Source organism: Tiliqua scincoides, chromosome 1 (genome assembly GCF_035046505.1).
Source record: "Tiliqua scincoides isolate rTilSci1 chromosome 1, rTilSci1.hap2, whole genome shotgun sequence".
Classification (NCBI taxonomy): Eukaryota; Metazoa; Chordata; class Lepidosauria; order Squamata; family Scincidae; genus Tiliqua; species Tiliqua scincoides.
The window spans coordinates 15915111-15929208 of NC_089821.1; the positions used below are offsets into that span (position 1 = coordinate 15915111).

The 14098-nt window shown below is 45.1% G+C and overlaps 1 protein-coding gene across 1 annotated transcript in view; it reads right to left on the reverse strand.

The window, feature by feature from the left end:
* Positions 1-1503: 1503 nt before the first annotated feature.
* Positions 1504-14098, reverse strand: part of LOC136640304 (cytosolic phospholipase A2 epsilon-like) — a 52890-nt gene continuing 40295 nt past the window's right edge. The window contains exons 13-23 of the mRNA XM_066615368.1: positions 13632-13767; positions 12246-12382; positions 11282-11507; positions 10507-10621; positions 9980-10117; positions 9181-9288; positions 8459-8477; positions 6509-6666; positions 5172-5338; positions 4421-4610; positions 1504-1733 (exon numbers count right to left, since the gene is read on the reverse strand). Of these exons, the coding sequence (XP_066471465.1) occupies positions 1504-1733; positions 4421-4610; positions 5172-5338; positions 6509-6666; positions 8459-8477; positions 9181-9288; positions 9980-10117; positions 10507-10621; positions 11282-11507; positions 12246-12382; positions 13632-13767 (1624 nt within the window). The remainder of the gene's footprint in view (positions 1734-4420; positions 4611-5171; positions 5339-6508; positions 6667-8458; positions 8478-9180; positions 9289-9979; positions 10118-10506; positions 10622-11281; positions 11508-12245; positions 12383-13631; positions 13768-14098) is intronic.

The window sequence follows — 14098 nt, forward strand, 5'->3', positions numbered from 1 at the left end:
CAAAAAATGCTAACATTAAAGAAACCTATTTGTGAGAGAATCCATTAATAGCTTTTGCTCATGCAGGAAATGACATCCTGCAGACAAGAAACGGAAATATGATACATTCTGCCTACAGAATCCTTGCATAAAGATAGCATTCTAAATAGGAATCATCCATTTGCTTTACTTCTTCCCATCACTGCAGGGCTGATCTATGTGGCAATATACACTTTTATGTATAACTAACAGCAAAATAACTGGTGCAGGTCTGAGTAGACACATTCAGACAATGGAGGCTTACCCCCAGGCAAGGGAACAAATTTCCCTCACTTGGAGAAACCTCCAGTACTACCTCCACCACAGGATGCAGTGCATGCTCTGGTGACATGGCTGCATCAGTGTGTGTGTGTGTGTGGGGGGGGGGGTCTTAGATAGGATTGGGTTGCCCTTCGACACACACATAACTTCTCCCAACAATTGATCAATTCTGTTAAGATTCTTGTGCCCTGTAGCCTGCTATTGCATTTGGGAGCTTTTCTCATTTTGACATCATTGTTTAGCTAACAGGAACTAGTTTAATTTCATTTAAAAATAATTATTTTGTGCCACTTTTATTGCACTTAAACAGCTTTTATGCAAAACTCTTGTTCGTATGCAACAATACATTAATCATGCAACAATACACTGAAAACAACAAATCTGTTGGAATTCTAGAGGTTTTTGGGAGCAAATGGAATCTCATTTCTTTAGGCAGGGCCAGCCCAGGACCTCCTGGAGCCTGAGAGAGTGTGCCAAACTGCCCCTACTGGATGCTGCAACAGCCAATGCTCCCCCCAGTGGAGGAAAATGTAGGAGACAGAGGTTGGCTTCCCCCACCATTCTGCTTCCTGAGACAGCTGCTTCAGTTAGCCACCCAATGGACAAGCAGGTCCCGTCCAGCTGTGTAGCTGGAGGGGGTGCCCCCCCCCCTCGGAGCCATTCCAGACCTCTAGAGCAAAACAGAGGCAATGGCTCCATTTTGCTCTAGTAGCCAAGTTTGGCTTCGAAAGGGAGGGGCAGCTTACATGGCGCAGTGTGGTGCCATCCAAAACTTATTGCTTTAACCCCCTCTAGCTACGCTACTTCCCCTGTCTTTACGCATAAAACAAATGCTAAAACAAATACTATTCACAGTGAATTTCTAACTATTTGTTCAAAGATGTCTGGGAAAAAGATAGTTCTGTGTTCATAGATGGCTTGGTCACTCTACCTCAGTTATTGCCAGGAAACACCCTGTATTTTCAGTACTGTATTATATATACTGGATTCACTCTTAAAATGGCAGATTCATTTTCTAAAAGCCACTGTTTTTTCCTATAGCAGGCTAATTGTTGTCTTCAGCATTTTTTTTTTTTTGGTTGCTTCTGCTTTGTGTCTTGCTGTCTTCTTGGAATGAAATGCCATTCATATTCCGTATGCTGTTGATCAGTATGCAAAAGATTTAAGTCTCTCTCTCGCTTGCTGTTAGGTCCTCAGATATTATCATTTAGAATCATGGAACTGCTTACTTCTCTTCAGCTGCCTTTTCCGGTCCACTGCTATCTGCAAGGCCTTCACAATCAGATCTTTGTTATTGAGGATGTTGTACTCGCTCAGTTTTACTAGTTTGTCAAACTCCTTTTCTGAATATCGAAGATCATATATATTATAAGGGCCACAAGCACTAAGATTAACATCCCCATCTTCCATCTCATCAGGATTACGTTTTACACCTATGATAAAAGAGTGAAAAGACGAATAGCTTAGTCATTGTGAGCCATTATTATAACTGCAGTATTTTATAATTTTTATAACATTTTATAATTATGGTCTTGAGTTCTTCTATGCTAAAAATAGCAGCAGATAACAGACATATGTGAGACAGTATCCGTCTTTATTCTGGGCAATGTTTAATTGTTTTTGTGCTACTCTAGGTTTTTTGGCCCAGTCCTAAAGGTGCCTAGCGCTGCTGGAACAAGCATTTTGGCAGCGCTATATGCTTTCAGGCTGTCAGAAAAGGCGACACACTGGAGCATGCAGCCTGGCCACCACTGCAAGCAGTGAGTGGCCGGCTTCACCGCTGGTGCATTCCAGACACCCACCAGCCCCAGTGAGTATGTTTAGGGGGTGGGTGGAACGGAGTTGCAACAGGAGTGGGGAGGAGGGCAGTTTCGGACCTGGAAGGAGGCGTTTCAGTAACAGCAGTACTGCCGCAGGTCTGAGTAGACCTGGTGGACCAGCAGGGGATTACCATGGGGCAATGGAACATTTATTCCCTTGCCCTGAGGAGGCCTCCAGAAGCTGAAAGTCCCCTGCAGTGTGCCACTGCATCACCATGCAGGGAGTTACGGTGGATTGGGCTTGTTCGTTTTGTTTTTGCCTGATGAACTTTTCCTTTGTCAGTGTAACTAGCTTGATGAGCAGTGTTGTAGCTACTCCAGAATGGTCCCGATCTGATGAACACAGCCCCCCAAAAACACCTGAGAAGGAAGTCTCTCCCTCCAAGCTGACAAATGAATGGAAGCCCTATGGAAAGGGAAACTAAGCCTTTACTTGTAAAGTAAGCATTTACTTGTGCCTTGGCTCTTGGTCAGGTCAGGTAAGGAGGAATACAAGGCTACAAGAATGGTCCCAATCTGATGAAACGGGAGCTCAACAAGTGCTCCAAAAGGCAGCCCCCCCCCCGCCCAATAAAAAGAAAAAGAAAAAGGCTTGAGCTGGTAAGGTGAATTGTTCTCTTTTAGACTTGTAAAGTCAGGTGGGTCCTGAAAGTGATGTGTTTTAAATATAAGAACTCAGATTGAACTGGGCACTCGGTAGGGCTGAAAATCTCACTGATTTTTTTTATGAGAGGAGGGTATTGAAGGCAGGCTACAGAGAAAATTCACTTGGTGGAACAGGGATGGCTTCCCCTTATTTGTTTTTTTCTTTAATTTCATGATTTATAATTATTTTAATTTGCTTGATGATGTCACTTCCAGCCATGACATCACTTCCAGTAGGTCCTGGACAGACTGTCATTTTAAAAAGTGGGTCCTGGTGACACCCTAGTGATCAAAATTGTGGAAATCATGTTATACACCATTTGATGCAGAATTTCATCCATTGCTTGTGGGCAAATATTCACTGCATTTATTTTCTGGACATTATTATTATTAATTTTGTGTCGAGACTATTAGTCTCACCTACCTCACAGGGTTGTTGTGAGAACAAAATAAGGGGAGAAACCACGCACACCGTGCCGAGCTCCTTAGAGGAAGGGTGGTATAAACATTTTTTAAAAAAAAAAATAATTATGTCATATGGGGGTGACAAAAATTTATGGGCCCTGGGTGTCGAATGACTTAGCTATGCCACTGATGATGTCGAAGACGATGACGATGATGATGGTTCTAACTTTCAACAAAGTTTAGTGAGGAGAATCATGTGTATCCTGCACAACTGCAGAAGCAGCTCTTAAGTGGTCACTTGGGATGGCAATATTCTTAGGGGCCCCAACAAAGCACGTAGCCCATGTTCTGAAAGGTATTGGTTCAATATCCTCTGCAGCATTGCAAGTAATCTTGGGATAGTAGTTGGCATCCTTCAGTCTCGGAAGACCATGGTGTCATGCTCTGAATGGTGGCTCTGGAACAGAGTGTCCTCTCCAGTGCGCGAAGCCTGGGTAAAGTAGGTATGGAGGATAGGCTGTTACCCATGCAGCAAATCCCCCCTCTCCACGTCGCTGAAATGGTCCAATGGAAAGGCAGAGGCCAATACGGTTGGTTCCAGCGGCGTCGCAGGAGTTGCCAGAACGTGACTGTGTTCAGCCATGAACTGCCTCAGGGACTCCGGCTCCGGATTTTGCCTCGAGGTTGACTCCTGAAGCCTTTTCCATAACTGGATGTAGCCACAAGGCAGTGGAGGTTTGGGATCAGAGTTTTCCTTCTCTCAGATGAGCTGCCTTCCCAGGCTGACGAGTCCCATCTACCTGGTGGCTGTTTAGTCGCCTCTTACGACAAGTACAGCCAAACTGAGGGGGCTGGGGATAAGAATAGGCCCTCAGTTTGGCTGTACTAATCTTGGGATACACCTCTCAGATCCTGCAGTGCAGCCATTTGGAGTCATAGAATCATCTGGATGTCCTGCCTCTGATCACATATACTTTTCTTGAAGGCTGCAATCTTATGCATACTTATCTGTGAGTAAGCCACATTAAACACAGACTTACTTCTGAGTACACATGCATAGAATTGGGCTGTTCCCCCTCCCTGCCACACAACTGTTTTCTCAACAGCTTGCCCTCAGGTATTCATTTGCAAATATTCTTGTTGCAGCAATCCCAGCATCCTCTGGCTCTTGAGTCAACTCTTTCAGATCTCCCGCTTGGACAATCAAAGAACAAAGTCAGTCCCAGTGAAATCAGCTCCTGCAAACTTACCAGGTGCTTTGTATTCTCTGAAGGTGTCATTAACTTGGGGGTAAAGAAGCACTAAAGGAGTTTCAGGGCTTTCTTGATCTCCAACCAGGTAGCACTCTTTTACTTCGTTTTCTTCCTCTTCTTTACTTGGAATAATCTTGGGGAATGGAATTCCTTGTTCTGAGAAATACTCCGAGGCTTCTACCAGAGACTGTGCAATCACCGGAAAATAAATCAGAATAAAATGTTGAGATCCTTACTTGACAAAGAGACTGGAAGTAGATTCACACACGTGGCTGCTGTACTCAGCCTGTACATATGATCATACATCCCACGTACAGGTGTAACAATTTCTTTATATGCATAACCAGTAACAAGTACCACCAATATGCATCACGGGGACCTCTGCAGACACGTGCAAATCTATAATAAGACCACAATAACTCAGATCTGGAGACGCTAATTGCTTTTATGATACCGTGTCCATAAGGAGAGCAGAATATTTCTCTCATCTCACTTTCATCACTAAACAGCTTTTATCTTACTTTCATCAAACAGGAAAGATAGCATTTGCCAGTTTCCCCCTTGCATTGCCCTGGAGATGGCAGAAGAGGAAGCAGCTGCAAGAAAATTCCAGCGGAAGAGAAAGCAGTCGGTCCTGACAAACAGCTTCCTCTTTGCTGTCAGCAAGCCAGCAAGCTATGCCCACAGTTATTACAGGGCTTGTTTTGTGTGTGTGTTTATTACAGGATTCTGTCTGGTGTCTTCTCACCCCTATCTGCGATCCTGTGCTGTAATTTAAATGTATGATGAGGTCCACTTTTCTCTCAGGCCTCATAAGTGGTGGGTAGCTGCTAGCGAAGAAAAAGGCGTTATCCACCAGGTACAGGAGATCTTCAGCTCCCGTCAGCTGGTTAGGAAAAGTGTCGAGATCGCAGTCTGAAAAAAACAGATGTATTATGGAAAGCAGGCAATCAAATCCCTGAAAAAAGTAAAGAAAAAAGGTAGTTCCTCTTCCCCCCCCCTCTATACTCATAGGTAGAGGTGTTTGAAAATGGTGCTATTTATTTTACTCAGAAATAAGCCCATTGTGTTCAGTAAGACTTAGACTGTCATCCTACCTTACCAGAAACAAACACCTCTATCTGTAAGTTATTATTGTTGAATACATTTATATCACACCATCCCTCCAAAGAATGCAGATGGCTTACTTAGGGCCCAATCCCATCCAACGTTTCAGCACTGGTGAAGCTGCAATGCAGTTCTGACGTAAGAAAACATATGTTCTCTTACCTTGAGGAGGCCTCCATGACTGCTTCTCCACTGCAGGATGCAGTACATGCCCTGTTGGCACTACTATATTGGCACAAGAAATTTGGATAGAATTGAGCCCTTAGTCCCCTCTCTCTCAGTTTTATTCTCACATGACCCTGTGAGATAGGCTAGGCACACGCACACACACATACACACACACACACACACCCACAGAGAGAGAGAGAGAGAGAGAGAGAGAGAGAGAGAGAGAGAGAGAGAGAGAGAGAGAGAGACTGTGGCTAAAGGTAACCCAGAGTGAGTAGGGATTTGAGCCTTTGTCCCTCTGGTCCTTGTCCATTACACTATACTTGTCCATTATACAGTACACTCTTGTCCACTATATCTGAAACATCACCTGATGCCAGCTCAGGTACACTGCACCTGTGCTCTTACTGTGCAAGGATTGTGTCACCTTGAAACCTGGAAGCAGGGTGAAACTGGGATTCAAGGCAGCACATGAGAAGTACGGTAAGTACAGGAACTATTTGCTTTGCACTGCAGTGCGCATGAGCCTGCTTTGTGCTCACTCTAGTGTGAGGCAAATCATTCTTGGATTGAGGGACGGAGGGAGGCAGTGCTAGTTAGAGGAGGCAGCTGCAGCAACAGAGGTGGTGAAAGGCACCCAAAGTCCACTGCCCCCTTACACCCTTCACAATCTGCCATCAATGCGACTGCTTCTAGTCACTGCATGGATGGGCCAGCCCGGACTACACTCACTCTCATTAAAGGCTTCTTGTCTTGCTCATACAACCTATTCAAAGGAGTCCTTCATTAAGAGGGAAGCTCTTGCTGTACCTTTCCACTTTGAAAATTCACTCCTGATATAGTTGTCGTGCATCGGGCAGCCTTTCAAAAAATTGGGGACCACTGAAACTGCTGGTCTCCACATAATAACATCTTGGAAAACACTGGCAAGACTACCCTGAGGGTACTGCATATGGGTCCGTAGTTTACTGTTCCATGTACAGTGATCACATTCATCTGCAGAAGACACAACACATGTTAAATGCATGCTTTTTTTTTTGGTGTTAGTTCTGTGTGGTAACAACAATTTGTAATGTGGTTCCTGGAATTCGTACAAGCTTCCTTTTCTTACAGCACAGTCCTACACATGTTTACTCAGAAGTAAATATGATTGAATTCAATGGAACTTACTCCTATGTAAGTGAGTATTTTATAGGATTGCTGCCTTCATCCATTTAGGTTTCCCACAAGTGTACTTTTTTCCCTAGTCTGCTAAAACCTCAAGTTACTTTCTCAGGATTGTACCTTCACTGTGTGGTGTAAGCTAGAAATAAACTCCACCTAATGGTTTATTGATGCCACTGCTGCCATTTTGTGCAACATGGTGCATCATGTCATTTTTCTGCATCATATAAGGAATTTTATACCAACTACACTCCGTAGCTCACAACTACTCACAAAAGATGTAGCAACAATCACAGGATTCAGCAATCCCATTGCTGAATAGATAGAGCATTTACTTTGTCTCTATTGCTGGTCTTGTTATCATTTGGACCAGAAGTGATCACCATGGGGCCAACACAGACAGTATGGCATCAATCACAAAAGTCCCACAATCTCTGCAAGAAGAAACTATTTGGAAGTGCTCATGTTTGGTGATAATCCACCCCAAATTCTTCCAATCCATACAGGACTGAAGTCTTTGAGCCCCCAGTCTTGTACTGACTATCAACAGTGGGGTACAGATGGGAGAAACCAGTGATGTACAAAGAGGGTTGGGGGGGGCTGCAGGCCCCAGGTGCCAGGGTGTGAGGAGTGTCCAAGGGGGGTGACTGGGGTAGTGTGCCCCCTCTGTGGTGCATTGGGTGTTTCCCAGACTCTCCACGGAGGTGGGGTGGGTGAGCAGCACTCATCACTTAAAGCAGCAAGCACTTCGTATCTGGGCCCACCCACCTTCATTTGGCTCCGAAATTGAGCAGTTCCAAACGCAGGGGGCATGTTGGCCCAGGTGCAGGGAGATACAGTGACATGGGGGGAGGTGATGTTTCCATGTCACCTGACCTCAGGTGCCATTAGACCCTGGGATGCTTCTGGGAGAAACCCCTCTTTTTCATAAAATTACAGAATTCGGTGGCTTCCCACCCACAAACATAAAGCATGTTGCATACCACCAATATGGTCTTATTCCAAAGATGGTTTCATATTTTGTAGTGAGACACAAAATTTGGCAAAGTTGAGGAGCCAGCTTCTTAAATTGTTTCATGTTAAATTGTGAAAAAGCAGTTGATGGGTCATTGAATAAATTATATTCTTTTAGACAGAAACCTAGGTGTTTTTTTTAAAAGTATGCACTCAAAATGTTAGGTGTAATGAAACAAACATGTCTTTGAACACGTGTGTATCATACAGGTATACTCAACCATAACTCTTTATTGAATTTATATTTGTGTGTTATCTAATGAATTTATACTTCAACTTTCTCCAGGAAAGAACAAAACTGGAAGTGGATTACAATCGGTTTTTTACTTTCTCAAGCTGTGGGGAGCCTTGGCTTCTCAGGGCTCCCCCCACACACACCCCACCCCAATAGCAGGTAAGGCACTTTAGAAAAAAGTCACCTCTTCCCCACGGCACCACGATCCTGGGGATTGCATTGCTGCCTTCCACCCTGCCCCTGCAAAGACTAACCATGGTCTTCAAACTCCCAGGGAGTTTGAGAACCAGTGTGATGAGCCAAGCTGGGCAAGGGTCAAGCAGACAGATGGACAGTCTCACATTCGCTAGGATCTCTCAGCAACATCTTCACAATCACAAAAAATGGGACCCATAGGCTCCATGTGAATGTAAACTGTAACAGTCCGTGTAGAGTCTAACAGCCCAATCCGGACTGTCCAGCGTGCAGGGCTGCAGCGGCGCTGAAAATGGCTGCTGCTGCAACCAGTGCACTCCAGGCAGCCACCGCCTCCTCCTTAGGAGAAGGGTAGATCTCCTTCCCTCGGGTAAACTGAGTAACCCTGCAATGACCCAAAGGTCAGTGTAGAATGAAGAGCTTCCATGTCGGGTGGCCAGCTGAACACAGAGGCTCTGGATCCAGTGGAGCAAGGCTCCACCAGTCCTACCTCACTCCAACCCTGCTCCCTCCCCTCAGCATGCCTCCTCCCCGCCCTCCCTCTGCCTCCTCCAGCCCAGAATGTCTCCTCACCACCTCCCCCCGCACCTCCACGTACCTTTCCGCTGCTCAGCGGTCCTCACGACCAAGCGGCAGAGCTCCAGTGCTCTACTGGTGCTAGCCCAGTGTCTATGAGCGCTGGACTAGCACCGGTGGAGCACTGGCGCTAGGGCCTGCAAACGTGCCTTATGGCATGTTTGCAACAGTGCGTGCCGGCGGTGAGCTGGTGTGCACTAAGTACGATTGGGCCCTAAGTGATGGTGGATGCCAGCAATTTTATCTGCATTTATGACTCTGTCTAATAAGCAGAGGGAAAAAAATTAAAATAACTTGCCTAGGTCGATTACTCTATCATTTGTCCACTTCTGCCAAAAGTCCTCTGTACTCACACACATAAACCAGGCGTCCATGAGGTTGACAGAAAACACACTACTCCAGATTCCTGCAAGACAAGAGAAATTTATGTATTCATCTGCTGCCCTTTGCAGAAAGCTGCAACATAACACATAACATACAAAAGAAACAAGGTAGAAACTGATAAAATTGTTTAACCGTAATAAACAATGACAGTAAGAAAGGCATTGCTCACCCAAAGGCCATCAGAATAACCATGTGATTGTCAGCCAAATGGGATGAGTCTCTCTGGTATTACTGTGTTTGTGACAGCTGGAAAGTGTGTTATGCCACAGGAACACATGTTCTAGCAGCGTAACGGCCAGAAAGGATTGGGAAGTCACTGCTGAAATTTTTAATCTAGTGCAGCAGTCACCAAACTTGCGACCACTGCATAACAGAAAACTGGTCCCTGTGCAGACCGGAGCTTACCATTCCGCTGTGTGGCCGCATGACCTTCTAGTTAGATCAGGAGACAGGGACACTCTGGGTAGTTGTGTCTGTTGCCCTGCGTCCCAGAAGGCTGTTTGACAAGATGCCCAGGGAGATGCGACTGTCCAGAGTGTAACTGTCCTCCAATCTAACTAGAAGTCATGCAGCCATGCAGTGGAACGATAAGCTCTGCTTATGGGGTGGAAGGGTTATTCCAGACCCTGGATCTGGTCCCCTGGTGTTTGGAATGCCCTGGTCTAGTGGCATGTCAGTGCGCATAATAAAAAATGCTTTAGTAATTAAATTACCTTCCAAATAGCAAATCCGTGATTCTGGGATTTTCTTCATCAAATGACCCATGAAGAATTCGCTGCCAAAATGTTCAGCACGGATATAAGCTCCATACTTTTGGAATCCCACTTCATAAGGAGTAAACTCCAACCACTCTAATAAGGAAGCCACAAGAGAATAATGCCACAATGTTTCATAGGCTGCAATCCTAACCACACCTACCTGACAGTAAGCCCCATTGAACAAAATAGAACTGAGTAGACCTGGTTAGGATTGTGCCCATACATATATACACTTTTAAAAACACATTCAAACAATTAAAATACTAGTCAGACACAGACGAAAGATCAAGCACTATGGCAATGGCAGTAGCATATACAGGAGGTCCTATAACAAAACTCGAAAATTAGAGGAGTTGTGTTCAAACAATTTTTTTTATTGATAGCTTTGAGTATTCCCAAATTACATGTATCAGTTTTTGTAGCTCTGTTATATCGTCTGAGGTTTTTAAATGGCAGGTATAAGTCTAGATCTTAATTATTACCTCTGAAACCTCGATTGCTTAGTTTTTCCTTCACATTGAGACACAGATAGACAGGCAAAGGGTTCTGGCCGTTGATCAATGCTTGTTGCTGATCTGTGAGTTTATTGGGGTTTTCCTTTTTGTGAAAATAGAGACAAAACAATTAATGTTACTGAAAATGCCATGATAAGCTGTGTAGAGATCTGGAATTGGTGTCCTGAACTGAACCCAGATCACTGTGTAGTCAGTCTACCTGAGACACCTACTCTGATGTATTTATTCATTCTAAACTAAATTGTAATAATGGATATAATTAACTTAGCATAGTAATAACTGAAATCTGAAGCACATGTCAGAGTCCCTCCCTGGGTGAATATCTGAGAATATTCAAAGAAAGCCAAATGAGCTTCTGCAAGGTGAGTGAAATTTCTTTATGGGTTTCCTGCACATCCCTATCTTAAATTCAGTCATGTGAATGTTCAACATGAACATAAGTAGATAGCAATCGTGTACACAATCTCCTGGGAGCAAGTCCCATTGAACATGAGACTTCTGAATAGACATGCATAGGATTTTGTTGTTTGGATGTTTAAAAAAAAAAGTGAATATGCCTCTGTTTTTCTCTCAAAATGGCTCTGAAGGAGAGGGGGAGGAGCCCCTTGCATGCTGTGATGAGGCTCCCTGCAAAACTTAGTGCTTTGCCCCCCACCCAGTTACGCCACTGATCGTGCCTTTAATTAAAGTTGGGTATTAACTGGAAAAACAGAAATGTGAAAAAGAGAACACAGTATAGTACCCCATCACATAACATGGCTTCAATGATGAGTCCCCAAAGATCTGTAAAGGATATTCTGTGCCCTTCTTGAGTCCGCTGCCATAACTCCTTTGCATAGTATGTCAGACGTTCCAAAGCAAAACTGGCAAGGAACTTGTTTTTTCTCACATGTTTTTGAACATGAACAAGTTGCTCCTCTAGATCTTTTTGTGACCAGTTAGGATCATCATACAAATGTGACATTGTCCTAGAAGGAAACACAATAAAATAAGAGATACTTTGAGTTCAGAATGGGAGTCAGTACAAGAGACTTTGCTATAATTTCTTTAGTTTGAGTTCTATGTTTTGAGGTCTGTGTTAAAATATATATGACAGTACTGGTTTCCAGAGGATACCCGCTGAACGAATTGTCTAAGTGTCTTGTAAGGGCCTGATCCTGAACCCTCAGTGCCGTCCTTCTGCCAGTGCTGAGTGTTGCAAACATGCTGCAAGGCACGCTCGCCAGTCTGCACTCAACCAGCACCAGCCAGAGGTCCGCATGCCACCCAGAACTAGGGACAAACTCTGAGCAGCAGAGAGGTCAGTTGGGGAGGGGGAAAGGCATTCTGGGGTGGGGGAGGGAGGGGGTGAGAGGGTTGGGAGTGCCGGAGCTCTGCTCCACTGGATCCAGAACCCCACATCAGACCTCCTGGCAAAATAAGCAGCACAGACTTGAGTAGCCCCATTGTGGGGCTTGGGCCTTCCCCCAAGGAGACACCAGCGGCTGCACAAAGCCCATAGGATGCAGCAGTTGCTATTTTGGAGCTGCTGCTTCTCTGGGCGCAAGTCAGCTCAGGATTGGGCTGTCAGTCTCTTTCTGAAGGAGCCACTATTGGTCCACAAGTTGACTCCACCCACCACCTCCCACCCCTATGAAGTCCAAGAAGTATCTCAGTATTACACATTTCATTGCGTCATGGATCACACGACTCTCATGTTTCTTTACCATGTTGTGCCAGATAAACCAGTGAAATAGGAAACACAGTCCAAAATACCCAACTTCTGGATAGCCAGCAGGTGGGCATACAATGCTGTAAGTGCTCGGATTCCACCGCCTGTTGTCATAATTGCCACCACGGGCACCTGTAACATACCACAAGAAAGTTACAGTCTTCATCAGGATGAAGAACTTTATTTGGGGGCATAATTGTAGCAGAGAAGAATGGAAACTGCTGCAGGATAAATTCATCATTACTGGAGAATCACTAACAATAGCATTTCAAATGGAAGCCTGCTCAGATCCACAGCAGAGCCTTTAGATGAGAGCAAATCAGCTGGAGAGACGTGGAGTCATGGTGATGAAAACAGCTCTCTGAACAGCAGCAGCAGGTTTGGTGAAGAACAGCATTCCAGTCCTTGCACCTGGAGTTTAGACCACAGGAATTCTAACTGCCTTAGGGAAACTGGTGACTGTTGTTCCTTAGGGGCCACAAGAGGGCCAAAAAGGCAGGGAACAAATAACTAATTAACAGCCCAATCCTGTGTGTTGGCCTTGACCAGAGGAATGCACATTCTGCTGATGGAATGCCAAATTCCAGGCAGAAGTGCCTGGATCCAGGCACGCATTGTGTATCATTGTCATATTCGCTGACACCACCAGTGAGTGAGTGAGGCCACCAGCACAATCCTTGGTGGGCTGGCAGTTGAGGCCACCATCAACCAGGCCAGGCAAATTGGCAATGGGGACAGGTGGTGGGAAGGACAGGGGAGGGAGTAGGAGGAACAGAGGGTTTCTGGGTGGGAAGGGGGAGGAACCAGTATGGGGAGGAGCTGGGAGTGAGATCCAGTGGCAATGGTGCAAACCAGACCTTATCCCCTACTTTTATAACCTCCCCACTCCCTTCCTCTCCTCATACATACACCACCAAAATAGGTAGCATATATCCAAGGAGACCCACTGACAACTGAGCAGTCTATCGGAAGTTAAGTATGAAATGTTGTCCGATCACACACACCCATACCATAGGATGCAATTTGTGTCTTTTTGGTGTGGCTGCATCAGTGCTGGTGGTAGGGGATAGGACTGGGGCCTAAATAATAGAATAGCAATATCTAACTTTTCCTAGACCATGGCACAGGCTCCTTTACCAGGAAGACTAAAAGCAGTAACATTTCCTTCCCAGCTCAATAAGTCTCACAATCTGCTCTCAGTAACATCTACCACCAGAGGGCACAATGGCCTTTTCCATGCTGGAGAGCTGACTCCCTGTCACAGTCCCTTTTTGTGTGCATAGATATCGTTCCTGAACTGGGGGTTGGGAAAAGAAAAAAACATGATCCAAGATGTCATCTATATTATTACATTTCAATATATTATGCTGCTTCCCCCCACCTCATCATCCTGCAGATCTTCCTCAAGTTGAAGAACCCGTTTCAAAGCAGCAGCTGCCACCTTCCTCCGCTTCTGCATGAATTCCTGTTCCTCTGCGCAGAGATCAAACCCCAAGCGTAAATCTGAGTCTGACGTCCTGTAACACAAATGAATCGTGCATCACAGCTTGCAGACCACTATAGTGAATATTCATAAGCAGATCAATACAAGGAAACATTGTCCAACTTCTCATGGGTGACAGGGCACAGCAGGAATTGCCTAGGCCCTAAGCCAGCAGTCCCCAAATTTACCCTGGTCACAGCACACATAGGCTTGCAGTAATTCTTTCACAGCGCCCCTACAGTTCTGTTGCTGTAGAGCAGTAATTTTCAAACTTTTTCATCTCACAGCACACTGACAAGGCACTAAAATTGTCAAGGCACACCATCAGGTTTTTGACAATTGACAAGGCACACCACGCTGCCAGC